This window comes from Pristiophorus japonicus, chromosome 14 (genome assembly GCF_044704955.1).
Source record: "Pristiophorus japonicus isolate sPriJap1 chromosome 14, sPriJap1.hap1, whole genome shotgun sequence".
Classification (NCBI taxonomy): domain Eukaryota; kingdom Metazoa; phylum Chordata; class Chondrichthyes; family Pristiophoridae; genus Pristiophorus; species Pristiophorus japonicus.
Genome location: NC_091990.1, coordinates 117,316,348 through 117,343,228, shown reverse-complemented (window position 1 = coordinate 117,343,228; position 26,881 = coordinate 117,316,348). Strand labels below are relative to the sequence as shown.

Genomic DNA, 26,881 nt, shown 5'->3' with positions numbered 1-26,881 from the left:
AGGGGAAACATCCTCTCTGTATCTACCTTGTCGAGCCTTCTCAGTATCTTATATGTTTCAATAAGATCACCGTTCATTCCTCTAAACTCCAATGAGTATAGGCCCAACCTGCTCAACCTTTCTTCATAAGTCAACCCCTTCAAGTAGGGAATCAATCTCGTGAACCCTCTCTGAACAGCCTCTAGTGCAAGTATATCCCTCCTTAAATAAGGAGACCAAAACTATACGCAGTACTCCAGGTGTGTCCTCACCAATACCCTATACAGTTCCCTGGTTTTATACTCTATCCCCCTTGCAATAAAGGCCAACATTCCATTTGCCTTCCTGATTACTTGCTGTAGCTGCATACTAACTTTTTGTGTTTCATGCACAAGGATCCCCAGGTCCCTCTGAAAAGTAACATTTTGCAATCTCTCTCCAGTTAAATAATAATTTGCTTTTTTATTTTTCCTGCCAAAGTGGATAACCTCACACTTTCCTACATTAAACTCCATCTGCCAAATTTTTGCCCACTCACTTAGCCTGTCTACATCCCTTTGCAGATTCTTTGTGTCCTCCTTACAACTTGTTTTCCTACCCATATTTGTATCATCAGCAAACTTGGCTACATTACACTCGGTCCCTTTATCCAAGTCATTAATATAGATTAATATAGCATCAATCCCTGTGGCACCCCACTAAATACTGTTTGCCAACCGGAAAATGACCCATTTATCCCAAATCTCTGTTTTCTGTTAGTTAGCCAATCCTCTATGCATGCCAATATATTGCCCCCAACTCCATGAACTTTTATCTTGTGCAGGAACCTTTTATGTGGCACCTTATCGAATGCCTTCTGGAAATCCAAACACATCACATCCACTGGTTCCCCCTTATCCACCCTGCTCATTACATCCTCAAAGAACTCCAGCAAATTTGTCTATCATGATTTCCCTTTCAGAAGACCATGCTGACTGCTTCATTAAATTATGCTTTTCCAAATATCCTGCTACTGCTTCCTTAATAATGGACTCCAGCATTTTCCCAACGACAGATGTTAGGCTAACTGGTCTATAGTTTCCTGCTTTCTGTCTCCCTTCTTTTTTTAAATAGGGGCGTTACATTTTCAGTTTTCCAATCCGCTGGGACCTCTCCAGAATCCAGAGAATTTTGGTAGATTACAACCAATGCATCCACTATCTCTGCAGCCACTTCTTTTACGGCCATCAGGTCCAGGGGACTTGTCCATCTTTAGTCCCATTATTTTACCGAGTACAACTTCATTAGTGATAGTATTAAGTTCCTCCCTCCCTATAGCCCCTTGATTATCTATTATTGGAATATTTTAGTGTCTTCTACCGTGAAGACCGATACAAATTATTTGTTCAAAGTCTCTGCCATTTCCTTGATCCCCATTATTAATTCCCAGTCTCATCCTCTAGGGGACCAATGTTTACTTTAGCTACTCTTCCTTTTTATATATCTGTAGAAGCTCTTAGTATCTGTTTTTATATTTCTTGCCAGTATACTCTTATATCTATCTTCTCTCTCTTTATTATTTTGTGAGTTGTCCTTTGCTAGTTTTTAAAAATTTCCCAATTCTCTGGCCTCCCACTAATCTTGGCCACTTTGTATGCCATTGTTTTCAATTTGATACCATCCTTTACTTCCTTAGTTAGCTGCAGATGGTTCTCCCTTCTCTTACAGTCTTTCCTTCTCATTGGGATATATTTTTGTTGAGCAATTCTGAAATATCTGCCACTAGTTTTCTACCATCTTACCCTTTAATCTATTTTCCCAGTCCACTTTAACCAACTCTGCCTTCATAATCGCCTTTATTTAAGATCAGGATGCTGGTTTGAGATCCAACTTTCCCACCCTCCAACTGAATTTGAAATTCAACCATGCTATGATCACTATTTCCTAGAGGATCCTTTACTATGAGATCATTTATTAATCCTGTCTCATTACACAGTACCAGATCCAAGATAGCCTGCTCCCTGATTAACAGTACATTGTGGAACCAAAGTGTATCCAGGATGATTTCCTTGATGAACTCTTCTTCAAGGCTACCTTGGCCAATTTGATTTGTCCAATCAGTATGAAGATTAAAATCGCCCATGATCATTGCCGTACCTTTCTTACAAGCCAACATTATCTCTTGATTTATACTCCATCCAACAGTGTAGCTACTGTTAGGGGGCCTATAGACTACACCCACCAGTGACTTCTTCCCCTTATTATTGCTTATCTCCACCCAAACTGATTCTACATCTTGATCTTGAGAGTCAAAATCATTTCTCATTACTGCACTGATATCCTTTATTAACACAGCTACCCCACCTCCTTTTACTTTCTGTCTATCCTTCTGAATTGTCAAATAACCCTTAATATTCAGTATCCAGCCTTGGTCACCTTGAAACCACGTTTCTGTAATGGCTATCAGATCATAGTCATTTGTGCCATCAATTCATCTATCTTGTTACGAATGCTGCGTGCATTCAGATAAAGAACTTTTAATTTTGCGTTTTTACCATTTTCCCTGTTTTGACCCCACTTTCTGATACACTCTTATTTTTATACATTCTGTCCCTTCCTCTCACACTCTATTGCCTTCTCCTTGCTCTTTGACTTTATTAATTTCCGTTCATTTCAGAGACATGGTTTCAAGGTGACCAAGGCTGGGTACTGAATATTAAGGGTTATTTGACAAGTGAAGGCCATCCAACGGAACAGCTCCCTCTTACCTCAGTACTGGTGCCAGTGCCCCATGAATCGAAACCCATTTCTCCAACACCAATCTTTGAGCTATGTGTTTAACTCTCTGATCTTATTTATCCTATACAAATTTGCTCGTGGCTCAGGTAGTAATCCAGAGATTATTACCTTTGTGGTTCTGCTTTTTAATTTAGCTCCTAGCTGCTCATACTCCCTCAGCAGGGAGTGCAGCGAAGGTTCACCAGACTGATTCTAGGGATGGCTGGACTGTCATATGAGGAGAGACTGGATCAACTGGGCCTTTATTCACTGGAGTTTAGAAAGATGAGAGGGGATCTCATAGAAACGTATAAGATTCTGACAGGACTGGACAGGTTAGATGCGGGAAGAATGTTCCCGATGTTGGGGAAGTCCAGAACCAGGGGACATAGTCTTAGGATAAGGGGTAGGCCATTTAGGACTGAGATGAGGAGAAACTTCTTCACTCAGAGAGTTGTTAACCTATGGAATTCCCTGCCGCAGAGAGTTGTTGTTGCCAGTTCATTGGATATATTCAAGAGGGAGTTAGATATGGTCCTTACGGCTAAGGGGATCAAGGGGTATGGAGAGAAAGCAGGAAAGAGGTACTGAGGGAATGATCAACCATGATCTTATTGAATGGTGGTGCAGGCTCGAAGGACCGAATGGCCTACTCCTGCACCTATTTTCTATGTTTCTAGCAGGGGCTCTTTCTTTATTCTACTTGTCATTGGTAGCCATGTGGGCCACGACAACTGGATCTTCCACCTCCCATTCCAAGTAGGCGTATAGTCTACTTTTACCAGCATAAGAGTTTTAAAACATAGAAACATTAAATGTAATCAATAATTTTTATATTAAAACACCTGTTCATTAAGGTAAGTTTATTTTTAACCCTATTAAAACACATTTAAAAACAAATTTATATATTTTTTTCTAAAACATTCAATTTCAATTAATTTTAAATATGTGAGGTGTTTTTTTATTTATTGTGTTGTTTCTTGTTTTAGGGGGTTATTCTCATTGATAGTAATGGGAGCCCGTACAAACACAACTCCTATTATTATCAATGAGAATACTACCTGGTGATTGGTGGTTCAGGCCCACATGATTCCAGGATACGAATATGTACCTGGAAGACATGTTCCCATACGCTGCACAGCGAATGGAGGCCTCAGACCAGAATCGTAGGTTCCTCCAGGACCACCAGGTGTTTTCGTTAAAAGATTTCGGGTCGGAGGTGTTTGTCTGAAGGAAGCCTCCGACCACAAATTTCCCCCCATTAAATATATGTAAATGCCAATTGATCAGATCTGTACTCCAGCTCATTTACTCTTAGCTGGACTGGAGGGTAGCTAAAAGGAGGGAGAGAGAAAACGGGTAATTATAGACCGGTTAGCCTGACATCAATTGTGGGGAAAATGTTGGAATCAATCATTAAGGATGAAATAGCAGCACATTTGGAAAACAGTGACAGGATCTGACCAAGTCAGCATGGATTTATGAAAGGGAAATCATGCTTGACGAATCTTCTGGAATTTTTTGAGGATGTAACTAGCAGAGTGGACAAGGGAGAACCAGTGGATGTGGTGTATTTGGACTTTCAAAAGGCTTTTGACAAGGTCCCACACAAGAGATTGGTGTGCAAAATCAAAGCACATGGAATTGGGGTTAATGTACTGACATGGATAGAGAACTGGTTGGCAGACAGGAAGCAGAGAGTCGGGATAAACTGGTCCTTTTCAGAATGGCAGGCAGTGACTAGTGGAGTGCCGCAGGGTTCAGTGCTGGGATCCCAGCTCTTTAAAATATATATTAACGATTTAGATGAAGGAATTGAGTGTAATATCTCCAAGTTTGCGGATGGCACTAAATTGGGTGGCGGTGTGAGCTGTGAGGAGGACGCTAAGAGGCTGCAGGGTGACTTGGACAGGTTAGGTGAGTGGGAAAATGCATGGTAGATGCAGTATAATGTGGATAAATGTGAGGTTATCCATTTTGGGGGCAAAAACACGAAGGCAGAATATTATCTGAATGGCGGCAGACTAGGAAAAGGGGAGGTGCAACGAGACCTGGGTGTCATGGTTCATCAGTCACTGAAAGTGGGCATGCAGGTACAGCAGGCGGTGAAGAAGGCAAATGGTATGTTGGCCTTCATAGCTAGGGGATTTGACTATAGGAGCAGGGAGGTCTTGCTGCTGTTGTACAGGGCCTTAGTGAGGCCTCACCTGGAATATTGTGTTCAGTTTTGGTCTCCTAATCTGAGGAAGGACGTTCTTGCTATTGAGGGAGTGCAGCGAAGGTTCACCAGACTGATTCCAGGAATGGCTGGATTGTCATATGAGGAGAGACTGGATCAACTGGGCCTCTATTCACTGGAGTTTAGAAGAATGAGAGGGGATCTCATAGAAACTTATAAGATTCTGATGGGACTGGACATGTTAGATGCGGGAAGAATGTTCCCGATGTTGGGGAAGTCCAAAACCAGGGGACATAGTCTTAGGATAAGGGGTAGGCCATTTAGGACTGAGATGAGGAGAAACTTCTTCACACAGAGAGTTGTTAACCTATGTAATTCCCTGCCGCAGAGAGTTGTTGATGCCAGTTCATTGGATATATTCAAGAGGGAGTTAGATATGGCCCTTACGGCTAAGGGGATCAAGGAAGAGAAAGCAGGAAAGGGGTAACTGAGGGAATGATCAGCCATGATCTTATTGAATGGCGGTACAGGCTCGAGGGGCCGAATGGCCTACTCCTGCACCTATTTTCTACTCTACGTTGAAAGCCGACAAAATCTAAACGGTTATGTGTGAAAGAGGTGATTGCGGCGGTCTTGAGCAAGGGAAACATGAGTAGTAGGACACAATTAATGCTTAGATCAGAATTATACACAAATGCTGAGCCTTGCCAGTGAATCTATTGAATGGATTAGGGAAAGTTGATGAACACATTCAGGATTCTATAGCTGGATTATTTGTATTAAATTTCACACATTCAGCCCTCTACATTCAGTTCCCAATTCAAAGAAAATATCCCGTCCTCCCAAAAAATGAACACCATCATCTTACTATTCACACTGCCACACAAAACAACATTTTCATTTTAAAGTGTTCCTTCAGTCTCAGTCTCTCTAATACCTTCGGCCTCTCTCTTTCGCCTCTCTCTGTCCCCAAATCCTTTACCCACTGGGGAGTTCTCCCCGGGTGTCCTGGGCCAACATTTATCACTCAACCATCATCTGAAAAACAAACGATCTGGTTATTATCTCATTGCTGTTTGTGGGAGCTTGCTGTGCGCAACTTGGCTGCCACGTTTCCTACATTACAATAGTGACCACAGTTTGAAAGTACTTCATTGGCTGAAAAATGCTTTGGGATGTCCCGAGTTGGTGAAAGTCACTATATAAATGCAAGTCTTCCTTTCTTTCTCTGTTCTAAGGATCAGGCAGTGTTCGCTCCAAGACTGACTCAGAGGGGAGAGGGCTACCCACTGAGCCACAGCTGACATTGAAGGTAGGAAAGATATTCTCAGTCAAAGGTCATGGTGCAGTCTGAATCCAGAGCTGGCGTTTCCCACACAAGGTGCAGCCAGTAACCAAATTATGGCAATTTAATCTTCGCGTCATTTTAATGTTTTAATGCTCTTTAAAAGAATGCCTTTGAGCTGATGCACTGCAAACTACAGTTCAAAGGTCTCAGGGAGGGAGAGGGGAAAAAGTTTTTGCAGGTGATGTATATAGTTATTGAAAGAAAGAAAATGAACGCTCTGCCTGAAAAGGTGGGGGAAGCTGATTCTATAAATAATTTTAAAAGGGAGTTGGACAGGTGCTTGAGGATGAGGAACTTACAGGACTACAGATGTAAAGCGGGGAAGTCAGACTAAACACGCCTGCTCTTTTAAATGAGCCGGCACAGGGACGGGCCGAATGGCCTCCTTTTGCACTGTAAGCTTCTATGATTCTGACTACAAGATTGAATGAGGTGATCCAAAACTCAGCTGTCTGTGACCTAACTCGCACCAAGTCCCGCTCACCCATCACCCCTGTGCTCGCTGACCTACATTGGCTCCCGGTTAAATAACACCTCGATTTCAACATTCTCATCCTTATTTTCAAATCCCTCCATGGCCTTGCCCTCCCTATCTCTGTAATCTCCTCCAGCCCCACAAACACCGCTCCCCCCACACCCCCAGAGATGTCTGCGCTCCTCTAATTCTGCCCTCCTGAGCATCCCTGATTACAATCGCTCAACCATTGGTGGGCGTGCCTTCTGTTGCCTAGGCCCCAAGCTCTGGAACTCACTGCCTACGCCTCTCCGCCTCTCTTTCCTCCTTCAAGACGCTCCTTAAACCTTACTTCTTTGACCAAGCTTTTGCTCACCTGCGCTAATTTCTACATATGCAGCTCGGTGCCAAATTGTTTTATCTCATAATACTCCTAGTGTAGCGCCTAGGGACGTTTCAGAACGTTAAGGACGCTATGCAAATATTAATTGTTGTTGATTCTACACGGATTCAGGAGCGATAAAGAGACTCGAGTACTTACATAAACAACAATTTCCTTCATGTGGTCAAACTCCTCTGGGTGAAGGAAGGCGGTGAACTCCTCCCTGGTGGCCACCATGTCCCCGTCTAGATCCGCAGCATGGAACCTCCGCTCATCCCGAGGCAGCATTTTCTTAAAGCTGAGCTGCTCTGCTGCATCTTGAAACTCCTCAGGGTTCTCTGTGATCCACAGAAGGCCAGGATCTGAGTTAATGAGTTGTTGCAAACCAGACCTACTGGAAGTATCCCAGATAATTTTCATATATCCCACTATGTCAACGGCAATCAAGCTTCCAATGAGCAGAGATTGAGCCGATACTCTTTGGAGTGTAGAAGAATGAGAGATGATCTCATTGAAACATACATGATTCTGTGGGGAATTGATAGAGTAGATACTGAGAGGTTGTTTCTCCCCGTGGGGAGTGTCTAGAACTAGGGGGCACAGTCTCAGGATAAGGGGTCGGCCTTTTCAGACTGAGATGAGGAGAAACCTCTTCACTCAGAGGGTTGTGAATCTCTGGAATTCTCTGCCCCAGAGGGCTGTGGATGCTCAGTCGTTGAGTATATTCAAGGCTGAGATGGATAGAGTTTTGGACTCTCGGGGAATCGAGGGATATGGAGATCGGACGGGAAAGTTGGAGTTAAGGTCAAAGATCAGCCATGTTCCGATTGAATGGCAGAGTAGTCTCGAGAGGACATATGGCCTACTCCTACTCCCATTTCTTTTGACATTAAAAATTGCAGGCACGTTGACAATTCCAATACATCAACTATTTGAGGTACATCGCCACAGTTATGTTGGAACTCAGTGCTATACAAAGCAGGAACAGATTTATATATCAGAATCATATTGCAGCCATCCCTTAATACAGTTCAAATCTTCTGTGTTTTACTTGAATATATATTTAAATAAATAACATACAAGCAGTACGGGTCATATTTTGCTTACTTACCGAGATTGAGCAGCATGAAGTTTTTATTTATCTTTACAGCTGCCAATCAACGAAATGGGTGTGGCTAAATCAAAAGCTCTGCTGTGACAGCTACACCCACGTTATTGACTGCCGTCTATAAAAATAAGCAAACTTTTCATTATACCACTTTCATTATTGGAAATTAAGAGGTTGTGGGCTCCAAATTTGGAGTGAGGGTCAAATCTGTGAGCTGCCAACGAAGCACATTGTTGCAATGATCGCCTTCAATTAAGGAAATGAAAGAACGACCATCATGAACTCCAACCCACGCCATTGTTCACAGTTAAAGTTTATGGATACACTAAACACAAAGTGAAATCAAAATGCGCCAGGGAGTGGAGCATTGTTCCCCCATAAAGTGTCAGCTGTGGCTCAGTGGGTAGCACCCTTGCCTCTGAGGCCTAGAAGGTTGTGGGTTCAAATCCCACTCCAGGAGCTTGAGTACATAAATCTAGGCTGACATTTCAGTCCAAGACTGAGGGAGTGCTGTGCAGGCAGAGGTGCTGCTTTTTGGGGGGGTTGTGAATCTTTGGAATTCTCTACCCTGGGGAGGCTGGGTCATTGAATATATTTAAGGTGGAGATGGACAAAATTTTGAACAATAAGGGAGTCAAGGGTCATGGGGAGCGGGCAGGGAAATGGAGTTGAGGCCAAGTTCAGATCAGCCATGATCTTATTTAATGTCAGAGAAGGCTCGAGGGGCCAAATGGCTTACTCCTGCTCCTATTTCTTATGTTCTTATGTAAACGGAGGCTGCCGCGTTTCCCACATTACAACACTTCAAAAAGTACTTGATTCGCTGTAAAGCACTTTGAGGCCTCCGGTAGTTGTGAAAGGCGCTATATAAATGCAAGTCATTCTTTTTATTGATTGAAGTATTCCAAAAACAAGCTGTCAACAGGTCTTCTCTCAAATCCCACACTTTACTAATGGAAATTAAAATTGGGCAGATTAATGGGCGATCGATCATTGAAAATCTACCCTGTGACTCTCAATGTGTGATGGCTGGGAAATGCACACTGGGGGTGGGGGTTGGGTGGGGGGCGGGGGGACAATTCTGACTTTGTGCGGTTGTGTAAAATGGGTCCATTTTTACATCTCTCCCCATTTTTATTTTCATTGGAAGTCATCAGAAATAAAATTCGGGAGAGATGTAAAACGGGGCGCCCAGTCACTATCACCCATTTTACACCCTCCCACAAAGTCAAAATGATCTTCCTAGATATACCAGACTATCCCTACCAAATATCAAATCTGTAGCCCTTCACATTTTTGTATGTCAGGTTAATTAAATCATAGTTTAAAAAAAGAATGTGTGTGTAGTTTTTGTTCCAAAAGGTCAGAAAACGTTCTCTACTTCGAGAAATTTGAGACCCACCAAGGTATAGTTTAGGGGTCTAGGACACAAAGAGGTTTGCCCGATGTACTGAAACCACATTATAGTCAATAATGTTTTACACACTTCTTGCTAGATGTTTTATGCATGAAAAGACCTGAATTGAGAGAGGAAGAGAAAAAGAGAGAGAAAGAAGTATAGAGAGAGGGAGAAATGAAAGAGAGACTTGCATTTATATAGCACTTTTCATGATCCCAGGACGTCCCAAAGCGCTTTCCAGCCGATGACGTACTAATGATTCCTTGACATTCGGGGATAATTTTATTTTCTATCCCCTTATTAGTGGGTAGAAGTGCATGAATGGAGTGACAGAATAGGAGTACGGGGCAGGGGAGGAATGACTTGAAGTGATCCTCAATGCTTCTCTCAGCAGCAGAGCAATTCCCACTGGCGATGGTTCCGCAAGGAACGTCAGGAATGGTGTTGGGGCATCGCCATCCCAGTCTGAGGCTGACTGAGGCTAGCAATGGCTTCCTGTGACTCACTGCAACCTTAACCTCCAGGCCAGGGATGGGCGAGTCCTTTAGGGGTCAAGAGATAAAACGGGGTTAATTGGCATTAATAACGGAACCACTGCTTGCAAACTGGACGCAGCTTTCAGGTCATACGACACTCGGAATATTTAAGATGTCGCACTAGGAATATTTAAGATGTCCCGCTTAGTCCGTACATACCATACGGCTTGTTCAAAACTACACTGAGACCAACCATTATTTGATTGACTGAGAGAATATTGATGCTGAAATTAAAACCAGGAAGCATTTAAATAATACCATGAACCGTAGATTTGGAATACTCTGAAAAATAATTACCGGGAGTAGCCGGTTAATATTAATTCAAATTAGCCTGATATCCAACGACTGTTTCTTTCTTTAATTTGCCCTACACTTAAAGAACACGGAAATTCCATTAAAATTCCATATAAAAATTTAAGAGAAATCAGAAAAACCCATAAAAATACCATATAAAAATAAATTCAACTCAATCTCAGAATAACAAAGTACAGCAGACATTACAGACACTTAAGAATATATAAAAATGATCAGGAAGACAAATGGCCATTCGGCCCATTGAAGTACCTTTACTACCCCAACTATCCCAGCTTAGGCTCCAGTTACATTTGCGATGACCCTAATGTTTGTATCTTTACTACTCTACCCTGGATCTTATGTTGAGGTAATATTCCTGGTGCAGCATTTTTATAAATTAATTCTCCAGATGTGGACGTCGCTGGCAATTGCCCATCCCTAACTGCCCTGGAGAAAGTGGTGGTGGGCCACCTTCTTGAACTGCTGCAGTCCCGTGCAGTAAAGGTGCTGTTAGGGAGGAAGTGCTTGGATTTTGACAAGTGACGATGAAGAAACGGCGATGTATGTCAAAGTCAGGATGTTGTGTGACTTGGAGGGGGAACTTATAGGTGATGGTGTTCCCATGCACCTGCTCCCCTTGTCCTTCTAGGTGGTGGAGGTCGTGGGTTTGGGAGGTGCTGCAGAAGAAGCCTTGGCGAGTTGCTGCAGTGCATCTTGTAGATGCCACAGTGCGCTGGTGGTGGAGGGAGTGAATGTTGAAGGTGGTGGATGGGGTGCCAATCAAGCAGGCTGCTTTGTCCACTTGCGGCATTAATATTGTGTATTCTGCAGCAAGGTGCCATCATAACTTTCTCTTTAAACTACAGGGCTCAAGCTGGTCTAAATCATTTGGACTTGCACTGCACTAAAATAAAGCTGTGTTCATTCTGCCATACACCTGTGTGACCCAAGGGTCTGTGAATTGGACGACTTTGTATAGCGGACATTTCCTGCATTACCTGAGAGCACCAGGCAGTTCAGATGGGGCCTGTCACATTAAATATAAAATAGCTTCCTGGAAAGTTATGCACACAGGCAATGAGAATGGGGTAGCTGGCAAAACAAAATCTGCGTGCGTCTGCGCACATAAGAGGCTGAACTCCAAATCATAGTCAAAGGTCCTCCACCAACCTGTCCCTGCTGCACAGCAATCATCAAGATCCACGGCGCGGCCCTGGACAACGTGGACCATTTCCCATACCTCGGGAGCCTCTTATCAACAAGAGCAGAGAGTGACGACGAGATTCAACACCGTCTCCAGTGCGCCAGTGCAGCCTTCGGCCGTCTGAGGAAAAGAGTGTTTGAAGACCAGACCCGCAAATCTACCACCAAGCTCATAGTCTGCAGGACTGTAATAATACCCATCCTTCTGACATGGACCATGTACAGTAGACACCTCAAGTCGCTGGAGAAATACCATCAATGATGTCTCCGCAAGATCCTGAAAATCCCCTGGGAGGACAGACGTACCAACGTTAGCGTCCTCAACCAGGCCAACATCTCTAGCATTGAAACACTGACCACACTTGATCAGCTCCGTTGGGCAGGCCACATTGTTCGCATGCCAGACACGAGACTCCCAAAGCAAGCACTCTACTCGGAACTCCTTCACGGCAAACGAGCCAAAGGTGGGCAGAGGAAACATTACAAGGGCACCCTCAAAGCCTCCCTGATAAAGTGCACTGACACCTGGGAGTCCCTGGCCAAAGACCGCCCTAAGTGGAGGAAGTGCATCTCGGAGGGTGCTGAGCACACAGAAATCAAGCGCAGGGAGCGGAAAGAGCGTGCGGCAAACCAGTCCCACCCACCCTTTCCCTCAACGACTATCTGTCCCACCTGTGACAGGGATTGTGGTTCTCGTATTGGACTGTTCAGCCACCTAAGGACTCATTTTTAGAGTGGAAGCAAGTCTTTGTCGATTCCGAGGGACTGCCTATGATGATGATCTCCCACCATCCGATCCCACTTCACCTGAAGAGTTATAGTTAGTCTCAACTCTTCGGGGTAGATCTTGACTTTTTGTGCGTCAGTGTAAAACGGGCGATAAGTCAATGGAATGAAGAATCGGGAGAGCTGTAACATGGGCTGCCGATTCAATATCACTCGCCTCACTCTATCGCACAGAGTCACTATCTGCCTCCTTCTCTACAATGTCCTGGGAGATTGAGTAATGTTTCCACAACAGTGGCCACACTCCTAAAATACTTCATTGGCTGTAGTGCGCTTTGAGACGTCCGGTAATTGTGAAAGGTGTTATATAAATACAAGCCTTTCTTTCTTAAGTTATGAGCAAATAATTGTGGTGTCGCTAATTGGATTATAGAAAGAGAAAAAAGAAGAGAAAAGAAAGAAAGAAAGAAAGATGTCACAAAGCACTTTACAGATAATAAAGTACTTTTGGAGTGTCGTCACTGTTGTAATGTGGGAATTTGCACACAAGCAAACTCTCACAAACAGTAATATGATAATGACCAGATAATCTGCTTTTTTGTTATGTTGATTGAGGGATAAATATTGGCCCAGGACACCACGGATAACTCTCCTGTTCTTCTTCGAAATAGTGCCCCGGGATCTTTAACGTCCACTTCAGAGGGCAGACGGGGCCTCGGTTTAACATCTCATCCAAAAGACGGCAACTCCGACAGTGCAGCACTCCCTCAGCATTGAAATGTCAGCCTAAATTTATGTACAGGTTGAAGCTCCCTTATCCGGAACCCTCGGGACCTGGCTCGATAAGGGATTTTTCTGGATGAGGGGTGGTCACGTTAAATTGGATGGTACAGGTACTGAGCAAGGGGATATCGGGGCTGGCTGGCTTGGGGCTGGGAGTGCGGCAGAGAGATCATGGGGAGGGGCAGCGATGGATCGTGGGGTCAGGCCAGCGATTACGGGAGTCGGCACGCGAGGAAGGACTTCAATTTGTTCATGTCAGAGTTCTGCGCATGTGCCATCTGGTGACTGGGAATGGTTCCGAATAAGGGAGTTCTGGATAAGGCAGGTTCAACCTGTACTCATGTCCCTGGAGTGGGGACTTGAACCCACAATCTTCTGACTTAGAGAGTGCTACCCACGGAGCCACAGCTGACACTACTGCTGGCACAGTATGACATTCCTATGTTCTCTATACTAACACAGGCATTGCTCATTTATTTCAAGGAGATTAATAGCTAGCTCCACTGAATTAGCAGAGGAATGTTTGAAAAACTCACTAGGCATTCCTCTGCTAATATCGCCAGCAGTAACTTTAATCGACTTTGTGAATTTTACTGCTGTTTCAGTGACTGCTGTGAGTTACAACCTGAACACACAGGGGTCTCTATTGATGCCGATTCAGTTCCCAGGTGACACGCTGGTGGTCTGTGCACACTTGCAGCTCAGACAGCACACTCGCTTTTCAAAGGAACCACCAATCTACGGAGGAAACCACTCATCAAATTTGGTCAATGTGGCATTTAGTATTTCACAGTGATGGTAGATACACTCCAAGATATAGGTACACAAACTGGATCAAATTCCAACACAGTCACAGCCAAACGGGACAAACTCTGAGGAGAAATGAATAAAGATATGAAACTTGCAACCTACATTAAGTTATTCTTAAACAAATGCATGTAGAGCATCTGAACGTAAGTTTCTTCCTCCAGCCGCCAGCACTGAGAATATTATTGTAGTAGTCAAAAAACAAAAATTCAAAATAGGGAAAAAATTGCTCCCATGCAAAATTAATTTTGATTGTTTATATAAATGATAATACTGAAGGACTTCCGTTATGTGGAGAAACGGGAGAAGCTGGGGTTTTTCTCCTTAGAGCAGAGCAGGTAAAGAGGAGATTTGATAGAGGTGTTCAAAACTATGACGGGTTTTGATAAGAGTAAATAGGGAGAAACTGTTGCTAATGGCAGAAGGGTCGGTGAGCAGAGGACACAGATTTAAGGTGATTGGCAAAAGGACCAGAGGCGATACGAGGAAACATAGATTATCTGGTCATTATCACATTGTTATTTGTGGGCAACTTCACTGCTGTATTTCCTACATTGCAACTGTGACTGCACTTCATAAGAACCAGAGGCGAGATGAGGAGATTTTGTTTTGACGCAGCGAGTTGTTGTGATCCGGAACGCACTGCCTGAAAGGGCGGTGGAAGCAAATTCAATAGTAACTTCCATAAAAGAATTGGATAAATATTTGAAAAAGGAGAAATTTGCAGGGCTTTGGGGAATGAGCAGGGCAGTGGGACTAATTGGACAGCTCTTTCAAAGAAACAGCTGAATGGCCTCCTTGTGTGCTGTAGGATTGTACGATTTAATGCTGACTTTGTCTCAGTTCATCTATATTCTACTAAAAATCTTATGTTTGCACACGGTTCCTGTGAACTTTTAGAATTATGAATTTGTACATGAAACTGCTTATGCAGGCTTGTCACACTATCGACCTCCTGCCAGCTGTAGCGCCCCCAGGCAGTAGGGTGCAATTACATCGAGACATAGGAGTTTATAATGGACACATCCGGTGGTCGTGAAGGCGCTATATAAATGCAAGTCTTTGTTTTATTCTTTAAATATAAAAATAATGACAGGATACATGACTTTAAAATGGGGGCTGAATTACATCAGTGCACTCTGATCTAATTACCCCTGCCCCCTCAACCCTTCCCTCACCCTCCAAAACCCTGCTTCACCTGAAGGCTGCATTGGGTCTTGGCTGACTGGATGTGGGGGGGGAGGGGGGTAAATGTTGACTTTGTGTGAGTGTAAGACAGGTGATATCGGATCAACCACCCATTATACAACCCACCCAATTCTCATTCCCACTCAGCCGATTGGGTTTTACAACAATCCAGGAACTCTCCATGGTGCTTTTTTTGTTTGTTCTCTGGATAAATATAAGGTCACAGCTTGCTGCGGTGGGATTCGATCTCCCGGCCTCTGGATTGCTCAGTCCCAGGACTGTAATGGCTGTAAGCTTCTAATGTTTGTAGCTCCACACTGTGAATGTGGATGTGGACGTATTGTGTACTGCAACTGCAGAGTTAATAATAAACAGAACCAGACTGTTCCGGAGGCTTCCGACAGAGCTGCTGGCCATGTAACCATCACAACCCACTGTACCCTCTCAATGCAAGTATCAGCACAAACTTGACTATTTACCACTTCCACACAGACAGTACGCATCAGATTAACAGACGTGAGTATTGGACAAGGGTAGACGTACCAAGGTAGTAGCCATACGTTGCTTGTTTGTATTCTTCCCAGGAAATTTTGTTGTCTTTGTTAAGGTCATAGTCCCTCCACACTTTGGCTACGTTTTCATAAATATAACGCTTCTGCACCCGTATAATCCACGCCTTCAGCTCTTCAACAGTCACATAACGATCCTGGTTATCATCTATCCGCTCTATTATTTTTCTGCAAAAATAGATAAAACATTACATTTTGAGCATATCGCTGTTAAATGTGTGCACGTTCACTGACAAGCAACAACCCATCAACAATCAATGCAGTAATAGCTTGTGATACTCTGCTTCTGACATGGACTCTCGCTACATTGAATCATAGTGACTCAGAAGTGTCAGCCGTGGCTCAGTGGGTAGCACTCCTGCCTCTGAGTCAGAAGGTCATGGGTTAAAGTCCAGGGACTTGAGCACAAAAATCCAGGCCGACACTCCAGTGCAGTGCTAAGGGAGTGCTGCGCTGTCGAAGATGCCAGCTTTCAGATGAGATGTCAGCAGAATATGAAGAACTTGGAAGATGAGTAGTCCAACACAAGCTTTGATTCAACTAAAGAACACACTCATGACAAAAATATAAGTTGTGGGTACAAGAACAACTTGCATTTATATAGCATCTTTAACGCAGTAAAACATCCCAAGGTGCTTCACAGGAGCATTAGCAAACAAAATTCGACACCGAGACACATAAAGAGATATTAGGACAGGCAAAGAATTCGGTTTTAAGGAACGTCTGAAAGGAGGAATGATGCGGAGAGGTTTAGGAAGGGAATTCCAGAGCTCAGAGCCCAGGCAGCTGAAGGCACGGCCACTTATAGTGGAGCGATTAAAATCGGTGATTCACAAGAGGCCAGAATTGGAGGAGCAACAGTTTCACTATAGGCTGTAGATGCTCAGTTGTTGAGTATATTCAAGGCTGAGATCGATAGATTTTTTGACTGTAAGGGAAAGTGGAGATAAGGTCGAAGATCAGCCATGATCTTACTGAATGGCGGAGCAGGCTTGAGGGGCCATATGGCCTACTCCTGCTCATAATTCTTATGCAAGTATGACTTGCATTTATATAGCTCCATATCCCAAAGCACATAAGAACATAAGAAATAGGAGCAGTAAGCCATACAGCCCCTCGAGCCTGCGCCACCATTCAATAAGATCATGGCTGATCATAGACAGCCTTGACAGCCAATTAAGAACTTTTGAAGTGTAGTCATTGTTGTAATGTAGGAAACGCGGCAGCCAATTTTGCACATAGCAAGCTGCCACGAACAGCAATGTGATAATGTGTTTTAGTGATGTTGATTGAGGGATAAATATTGTCCAGGACACTGGGAGAACTCCCCATGCTCTTCTTCGAAATAGTGCCATGGAATCTTTTACGTCCAATGATAGGACCTCAGTTTACCAGACTCATCTGAAAGACGGCACCTCCGACAGTGCACTGCTCCCTCAGCACTGCACTGGAGTGTCAGCCCAGATTCTGTGCTCAAATCCCTGGAATGGGACTTGAACTGACATTCTGCTGGCTCAAGAGGCAAGAGTGCTACCCACTGAGCTGACACCTGACAAAGCAGAGAAGATCGGAGGGTACAGTATTCCCTATTGGCAGATCAAAAGGCAGACAGTGGTACTGAGAGGAGTAAAAGGTGCTGTCGAAGAAGCCTTGACAGCAGTGTACAGTACGTTGCCATTGACAGTGTACAGTGCAATATTACCATCGACAACAGTGCACAGTACAATGTTACCATTGATAGCAGTGTACAGTAAGTTAGCATTGACAGAAATGTACAGTACAAGGCTAAACTTGACAGGAAAGTTTGCAACAGCGGCAAATCGTGGCCATTTCTTTGAGGCCAGACACCTTTGGGGGCAATTTTAACCAAACTTGCCAGGCGGGACGCCCATGGACCAGGTGAAATGCCAGTTTTACACCCAGGCCAATAGAGACTTTAGTCAGGGACTTGAGCACATAAATCTAGGCTAACACTCCAGTGCAGGGCTGAGGGAGCGCTGCATTGTCAGAGTCTTTCAGATGAGACGTTAAACCGAGGCCCCTTCTGCTCTCTCAGGTGGATGTAAAAGATCTCATGGCACTATTCCGAAGAAAAGCAAGGGAGCTCTCCCCGGTGTCCTGGCCAATATTTATCCCTCAACCAACATAACAAAAACAGTTTGTCCGGTCATTATCATAGTGCTGTTTGTGGGAGCTTGCTGTGTGCAAATTGGCTGCTGCGTTTCCCACATTACAACATTGAGTGACTACACTCCAAAAGTAATTCATTGGCAGTTAAGCGCTTTAAGCCCGATGGTTGTGAAAGACGCTATATAAATGAAAGTCTTTCTTTAATGGGGAGTAGTATCGGTGGGGCTTAAATCCGATCCTGTCAGTTTCTCCGATGGAGCAGTCAGGTTAAGTATGCCTCCAGTTATTTTCCCTTCGATTCTCAGCTTTGACTCTCACCAAGTTTTTAAAGTCTCCTGATCGCTTGGAGCTTCACAGACCAGCTCCGTAACTTTGGTGAATTGAAGTTGTGTGAACATTAAAACCAGTTATCCAAACCCATCAGTCACAATTCCTATCAGCATGTTCTTAAAAAAGTGTTCTCATTGGAATCAAAATACTTAGCAGTTATCAAACAAATAGGTGAAAGGATTTAGTGTAACAGAGGTCTGAACATCAACCCCAGCAAATAAAATATACAAAAAGCAAACCGAAATTTTAGGTGAAAATGGATTGTGATTATTTGAATTTCTTCAAAATCATCAACATTAAAGGGTAACGGGTAGAGTGAAGGGGCCAACACAAAGAAAGCAAGCAAGCCTTGGATTTATCATCATCATCATAGGTAGTCCCTCGAAATCGAGGAAGACTTGCTTCCACTCTAAAAGTGAGTTCTTAGGTGACTGAACAGTCCAATATGGGAATTACAGTCTCTGTCACAGGTGGGACAGATAATCGGTGAGGGAAGGGGTGGGTGGGACTGGTTTGCCGCACGTTCTTTCCACCACCTGCGCTTAGTTTCTGCATGCTCTCGGCGAAGAGACTCGAGGTGCTCAGCACCCTCCCCGATGCACTTCCTCCACTTAGGGCGGTCTTTGGCCAGAGACTTCCAGGTGCCGGTGGGGATGTTGCATTTTATCAAGGAGGCTTTGAGGGTGTCTTTGAAACGTTTCCTCTACCCACATGGGGCTCGCTTGCCGTGTAGGAGTTCCGAGTAGAGCGCTTGCTTTGGGAGGCTTGTGTCAGGCACGCGAACAATGTGGCCCACCCAACGGAGCTGGTCGAGTGTGGTCAGTGCTTCGATGCTGGGGATGTTGGCCTGGTCGAGAACACGGTGCGTCTGTCCTCCCAGGTGATTTGCAGGACCTTGCAGAGACATCGTTGGTGGTATTTCTCCAGCGATTTGAGGTGTCTACTGAGTATGGTCCATGTCTCTGAGCCATACAGGAGGCTCTGCAGACCATGAGCTTGGTGGCAGATTTGAGGACCTGATCTTCAAACACGCTTTTCCTCAGGCAGCCGAAGGCTGCGCTGGCGCACTGGAGGCGATGCTGAATTTCGTCATCGATGCCTGCCCTTGCTGATAATAGGCTCCCAAGGTATGGAACGTGGTCTACGTTGTCCAGGGCCGCGTCATGGATCTTGATGACTGGGAGGGCAGTGCTGTGTGGCAGGGTCAGGTTGGTGGAGGACCTTTGTCTTACGGATGTTTAGTGTAAGCCCCATGCTTTCGTACGACTCAGTGAAGATGTTAACTATGACTTAGAGTTCAGTCTCTGAATGTGCGCAGACGCAAGCGTCGTCCGCGTACTGTAGTTCGACAGAGGTTGGGACGGTCTTGGATCTGGCCTGAAGACGACGACGGTTGAACAGGTTTCCACTGATTCTGTAGTTTAGTTCCACTCCAGCGGGGAGCTTGTTGAGTGTGAGGTGGAGCATTGCAGCGAGGAAGATTGAGAAGAGGGTTGGTGCACATGCATGCTACCCACCACCATCTCAGCAAAATCCCGGCTTTGCACGAGGTAGAAAAAGCCATCCGCCAGCTCAAGAACAACGAGGCAACGGATGGAATCCCCGCTGAGCCACTAAAGTATGGCAATGAGGCACTACTGATACGAATGCATGACCTCATCTGTCTCATCTGGAAAGAGAGCATGCCAGGAGATCTCAGAGATGCAGTAATCGTGACCATCTTTAAAAAAAGGGGACAAGTCCGACTGCGGCAACTACAGAGGAATCGCTCTTATCAGCCACTGGGAAAGTCGTCGCTAGAATCTTCTTCAACCGTCTTCTCCTTGTGGTTGAGGAGCTCCTCCCTGAGTCACAGTGCGGATTTCATCCTCTACAGGGCACAACGGACAGGATTTCTACAGCACAACAGCTGCAAGAAAAATGCAGGGAACAGCACCAACCTTTAAACATGGTCTTCTTTGACCTTACAAAGGCCTTTGACATGGTCAACTGCGAGGGACTATGGAGTGCCCTCCTCCGTCTCAGCTGCCCCCAAAAGTTTGTCACCATCCTCTGCCTGCTCCATGATGACATGCAGGCCGTGATCCTGACCAATGGGTCCATTACAGACCCAATCCACGTCCGGACCGGGGTCCAGCAGGGCTGCGTCATCGCGCCAACCCTCTTCTCAATCTTCCTCGGATTTATATAGCGCCTTTCATGACCACCGGACATCTCAAAGCGCTTTACAGCCAATGAAGTACTTTTGAAGTGTAGTCACTGTTATAATGTGGGAATAAAGGGGTTTTAACCCTACCCGCCCAGCGGAATGGTGCGAGTAAGGAGGGGGTTAAGATGCCAGGAGGGGGATTAACATTCTAATCTATTATACAACAATACAGGTGTTTGTATCTAATGGAGGATATCAGACATGAGGCATGGCTTCCTTCTGTGCTGTAAATGTCTATGGGAGATTAAATCACGGGTCCTCAACAGCATAGAGTTTCTATTAAATGTTCGGATTTTGTACAAGCCCTTTGAAGTCTGGAGAATACATTCCGTTGCGAAATGTGTTTGCATGCACATAATAAAAACATATTTCTAAAATTACAGAACACAACCGAAAGCACGGACACATCAATGTTGACTTTATCTGCTGTCTGTGATAGAAATGAAGTACTTTGGAGAGAGAGTTAACAACATGGGCCTAAAGATAGATCATAAAGAGCTTTGCATTTTGATTACTGCAAGCTAACATGTACGGCAATGCAAGTCTCTGAGTGCTGAATAATCCGTGCAGAGCACATGTGTCACTAAAATATCTTGCTATACTGGTACCGTACTTCTAACTATAGGTTCATATTTCAATGCTCTCCTAGTCTCAGTGTGGCACAGTTCAGCAGCAGGGATCAGAGTGAGTGCTACACTATGAAGGATGTTCCAAGTTTACATATAATCCTTCAAAGCTTCTTTTATACTAGTGTTAGCTGTGGCTCAGTAGGTAGCGTACTCACCTCTGAGTCAGAAGGTTGTGGGTTCCAGTCCCCCTCCAGGAACTTGAGCAAGAAAAGTCTAGGCTGACACTCCAGTGCAGTGCTGAGGGAGTGCTGCACTTTTTCAGATGAGACGTTAAACCTGTCTGCTCGCTCAAGTGGGCATAAAAGATCCCATGGCACTGTTTCCTACATTACAATTGTGACAGTACTTTATTGGCTGTAAAGTACTTTGAAATGTCCAGTGGTCATGAAAGGTGCTATATAAATGCAAGTCTTTCTTTCTTTACAACAACTGTAGCCTCACTTTGTATCAATGCTAAAGAAAACAGGTTAGAATCCAGAGTCACTGCCCGACCTGACTCCAGAGCAAAGTGCATGGGATTTGCTCCTAATAGGGAGCCAATTCCACTTTGCTCCTGACTGCAGACTCACCCTGACTTACTGTTGGTGTAACTGTAGCCTAAGTCTCTGGATGGAAGTCTATTACCAATGCAGGCCCTCTAGCAAAACAAAAATGCATATATACACACACCGTGCCAAGCTTTTAAACAAAAATCAGGTTAGGGGAACCATGACAACACGAAGGCAGGAGTGTGCAGGCTCCCACTGCCCCTTCCAAGAAAAGGTGTGCCTGCTTAGAATATAAATATACTGCAAGACTATGTACAATTTGGTAGACTAAAGAAAGAGAAACTGTTTCCAGTGGCTGAAGGGTCGATAACCAGAGGGCACAAATTGGCAAAAGAACCAGAGGCGACATGAGGAAAATCTTTTTTATGCAATGAGTGGTTAGGATTTGGAATGCACTGCCTGATAGGGTGAGGGTGGTGGATACAGATTCAATAGTAGTTTTCAAAAAGGTTAATGGATAAATACTTGGAGAAAAAATTGCAGATATGGGGAAAGAGCGGGGGAGTGGGACTAACTGGATTGCTCTTCGAAAGAGCTGGCACAGATTAGACAGGCCAAATGGCCTCCTTCTGTGCTGTACTATTCTATGATTTTGGGTTGTACACAGAATATAAAACTAATGTTATGTGTGGATCAAGACCTTCCATACCTTAGGAGGGAATTAAATAGGACATGGATCCTAGGCTTAGTTTGAGTGTTTTTTTTTCCTATTCCATTCTCCCAAAATTTGACGACACTTCACCCCTTATTCTGGCAATGGTCAATCAAAGGTTGGTATTTGTGCATCCATGACCCGGAGTACGGCTACATGTGCTTATTTTGATTTTAAATAATGTTTACAGGATACAAGGGGAGAGTTTCGTGGCTCTGTGCCCAGACACATTGGATCACCAGGAAGGACAAATATCGGAAAATGCGGAGGGTCGGACCGAATGTCCGATTTTCTGTTATTCACTGTGCCCAGCTGATCCAATCGCAGACCCAGGAAAATCTCTCTCTTAACACTAAGCAGCTTTTCTGTCCAACAGCTTTGACTAAGAACATAAGAGTAAATATATAAAAAAGTACAGATACTCGCAGCTGTTAACCTCATGGCTTCGCTCAGTGAGACTCAAACTGAAGAGAATTTGCCCGTGGTTAGAAGAGTCGTGTCACCCATTTAGAAACGGCTTAGCACCTGCATTAAAATAGCACACAGAGGAATGCTATTTGAATATATTAAGGATTCGTCCACTAATATCAATTGACTTGCATTTATACAACATCTTATGAAACCTCAGGGCATCCCAAACCACTTTACAGCCAATTAAATACTTTTGGAGTGTTTGTCACTGTTGTAATGTAGGAAACACAGCAGCCAAATTGCACACAGCAAAGTACCGCAAACAGCAATGTGATAATAATCAGATAATCTGTTTTTAGTGATGGTCAGTTGAGGAATAAATATTAGCCCAGAACACCAGGGATAACTCCACTGCTCTTTTTCAAAATAGTGCCATGGGATCTTTTACATCCACCCAAGAAGGCAGATGGGGCCTCGGTTAAACATCTCACCTGAAAGACGGCACCTCCGACAATGCAGCGCTCCCTCAGTACTGCACTGCAGTGTCAGGCTTGATTATGTGCTCATGTCTCTGGAGTGGGACTTGAACCTCTCGCCGCTGAGTCAGAAGATAGTGGGTTAAAGCCCCACTCCAGAGACTTGAGCACAAAACATGAGGGAGCACTGCACTATCAGAGGTGCCGTCTTTCGGATGAGGCCCCGTCTGCTCTCTCAGGTGGACGAAAAGGATCCCATGACAGTATTTCGAAAAAGAGCAGTGGAGTTATCCCCAGTGTCCTGGTCAATAGTTATCCCTCAATCAACATCACTAAAAACAGAAGATCTGGTCATTATCACATTGCTGTTTGTGGAAGCTTGCTTGTGCACAAATTGGCTGCCGCATTTTCCACATTACACTTCAAAAGTACTTCATTGGCTGTAAAGTGCTTTGAGACATCCGGTGGTCATGAAAGGCACTATATAAATCCAAGTATTTCTTTATTTCTAGTGTTGGTCTCCATCACCTCCTCCACAAGTGGAAGCATCTTCTCTACGTCAATCCCATCAAACCCTTTCGGAATCTTAAACACCTCTATCGAGTCACCTCTCAGCCTTCTCTTTTCTAGAGAAAAGAACACTAGCCTGTTCAATCTTTCCTGGTAGGTATAACCTCTCAGTTCTAGTATCATCCTTGTAAATCAGTACATCCCCAGGGCCTGAATATGTTAATGAGGTTTGTGGTTTCAGCGTACCTTTGCACTCGGGCATGCTCCGAGACTGGAGTTCAGACTGTTTTAGCCTGTCGAGGTGAAACTCAAATTCTGCTGCTGTGGAGAAAGTTCTGCACAACTATTTTAAGTAAATTTTAAATCAAGTGTCCCCTTGTTAAAAAGAGGCACTAAATAAACAAATAATACTTTTGAAAAACGATGATCAACTTAAAATTTAGTTGCCGGGGGTGATGATGCACTCCAGTCCCTCCGGTGCCCAACTCTCGCAGAAGACCACGAGCGTACCGGTGGACACCGCGTGCTCCATCTCCAGGGACACCCTAGCTCGGATGTAACCGCGGAAGAGAGGCAGGCCGTCGGGCTGAACAAGCCCCTGCACAAGCATGCCATGGCTCCTCTCCCACCAGCTAACTTTTAGATGCACGTTGTGGGCGGCAGTGTTGGCATGGCCTTCAAAAGCTGCAATTAATTGCAGGCAGGTTTAAGAAGTTTCCAATCTACTTGGCCACGTTTTGCACCCGACAGTGTCGTATGGAAACGGTGTGCAAGACTGGAAACGGTGTGTCAGACCACAGCAGGGATATTAAATGAATGTTGCTGAATACTACAGAGTTCTGAGAAAATAACTTTTTGCACAATGCCGTTAAAATTTTAAAACTAATCGCTGCAGCTGCAAACACCTTCCTTAAGATTAGGCAGTGGTCGAGGAAATCAATGTGAATCATACGGAATCTTAAATGTGTCTCTCTTCCCTTGGCATGCAGTGGCTTCAGTTCACTTAATGATAAGGTGTCAGCTGTGACTCAATGGGTAGCATGCGCACCCCCAGTTCGAAGATTGTGGGTTCAAGCCCATAACCTGGGCTAGTGTTGAGTGAGAGCTGCACTGTTGGAGGTGGCGTCTTTCAGATGAAACGTTAAACCGCAAGAGAGCAGGAGTTCTCAAGAGCAGGTGCCCTGGCCAATATTTATCCCTCAACCAACATCATTAAAAACAGATGGGTGGATCATTATTGCATTGCTGTTTGTGGGGAGCTTGCTGTGCGCAAATTGGCTGCCACGTTTTCCTTACATTTGCCTACACTTCAAAGCAATGTAGAGAGCTTTGGGACGCTCTGAGGTCGTGAAAGGCGCTACAGAAATGCAAGTTCTCTCTTTCTATTTCTGGATTCAGTCGGTTCCCCTTGCCGTGCATGCCAGAAACAATTGATCGCTGGACAGACGCCCACTGCCACGTTTCCGTATAAACAGGACACTTTTCTGAAGATACTGGACCAAAGAGTCTTTGGGGAATTGTGTAACAAGCGGCAGCCGATCGCAAAACGAAACTTTGCAAAAGAAACTGGCGGTTTGTAGGTTTGATACCGAAGAACTGCGGCCACTCAGCAACATTTCATCCGGAATTAGACTCTGTAAAGTTCACTGCAGAAACTAGCTCGCAACTTTAAACATGCTTGGTGATAACAAGAATCTAAATAACGCGCGGTGCTTTACTCGTGGGGCTGTTACTCCCCACCAACTTTGGCTGCATGCTTGTGAAATTGGCAGGCGCAGCTGGCGATAGGACTTGATGCGACCCAGTTATTTTACACACACAAACACATATATTTAATATATATTTCAGGAATCGCCACATCAGCAGCCTTACCCCAGCTTCTCCACGCTCTCCTCCGGGCTAAGCTGGTCGAAAGTCTTGGCTTCTTCCTTGCCCAGAAAGGCCTCATGATCGTACTGGAAGTTCTCGGCGTCCTCGTGTACCTGATCGCTGAGCTCCGGGTCTTGGTGGACCCGCTCGTTCCTCAGAGTGGGCTTGGGGCATCCTCCGGCAACGTAGAGCAGCAGGAAATAGACCAGCCGCGGGCTCCCAGCGCCGGGATACATTGTGACCATTGAAATCTGCAACAAGAAACAACAAGGATACAAACACACAACAGATACAATTCAAGAAATCATCTGCTTCAATCACTGCGGTTTCCTGGCAGAAATAAAGCAGCTCTCACATACCTGTTCAAATTAACCGCCCCCCTTTTGATGTGTTTGAACAGCGGGCGCCTCTTAAAACATGCACCGGCCGCCAGCCGCCTCCATGTAAGTTACAGAGCTATTTCAAACCCAGCGGCTGCAGCCTTCCCCCTTCATGTGCCTGTCTCCCTCATGCATTCGCCTTTGATAGCGGGCCGAGCCACTCGCCGCTCCGCTTGCATCTCTGAGCGGCGGACTGCGGGTTTGTTACAGCGCTTCTGATTGGCGAGAGGGAGTGTCGGCGACGCTAGGAGGTTGGAGTCGCCACGTTGCAGGGGTTGGAGGTGCAAAATCTACCTCGCAACAACTTTATCAATGCTTTTATTTGAATCCCTCTCAAAGATGTAAATTGTTTGTGTGTATGCACTTTATACTACCCATCCCTTTAAAAAAGTATAGCATTGCATTTTAACATGCTTTTTTTGTTTGTTTGCATATCTTCACATGGTGCAGTACTTGGACAGTTCTCATGCAACGACAATGGTACCTATTCTGTTAGACAGTGATTGTGGAATTGAGAATCTAAATATTTAAATCTAACACACTCCTGTTATAAGATCCATGAAAAAAAAGTCTTCTAATTTAAGAAAATGTTGATGTTCATTATATTTTGCTGAAGCTCAGCCAACGAAATGGTGCATATAAAAATCTTGCACTTAGTTCACATCTGTCGTGCGTGGGATTCCCGATATCGTCTGCCAGACATCACACTTCAAATGGCACACTTTCTGACAGATGTAAAATAATCTTAAAAGAGAAAAGCATAGGAATTGCTCGATGAAAAAAAGACCAAAGTCCATCGGGCTTGCCTTCTACCATCCTGGTAGTCACATGAAAGAAAGAAAGACTTGCATTTATATAGCGCCTTTCACGACCACCGGACGTCCCAAAGCTCTTTACAGCCAATTAAGTACATTTTGAAGTGTAGTCACTGTTCTAATGTGGGAAACGCAGCAGCCAATCTGCACACAGCAAGCTCCCACAAACAGCAATGTGATAATAACCTGTATGAATCTGTTTTTCTTATG

At 44.6% G+C, this 26,881-nt stretch overlaps 1 protein-coding gene across 1 annotated transcript in view; it reads right to left on the bottom strand.

Annotated features, from left to right (window-relative positions):
* The window catches only part of rcn1 (reticulocalbin 1, EF-hand calcium binding domain), a 38,147-nt gene extending 12,170 nt beyond the window's left edge, over nt 1–25,977 (bottom strand). Inside the window, exons 1-4 of the mRNA XM_070898602.1 lie at nt 25,836–25,977; nt 25,480–25,727; nt 15,687–15,880; nt 7,259–7,437 (exon numbers count right to left, since the gene is read on the bottom strand). Of these exons, the coding sequence (XP_070754703.1) occupies nt 7,259–7,437; nt 15,687–15,880; nt 25,480–25,721 (615 nt within the window). The 5' untranslated portion in view covers nt 25,722–25,727; nt 25,836–25,977. The remainder of the gene's footprint in view (nt 1–7,258; nt 7,438–15,686; nt 15,881–25,479; nt 25,728–25,835) is intronic.
* Nucleotides 25,978–26,881: the final 904 nt, after the last annotated feature.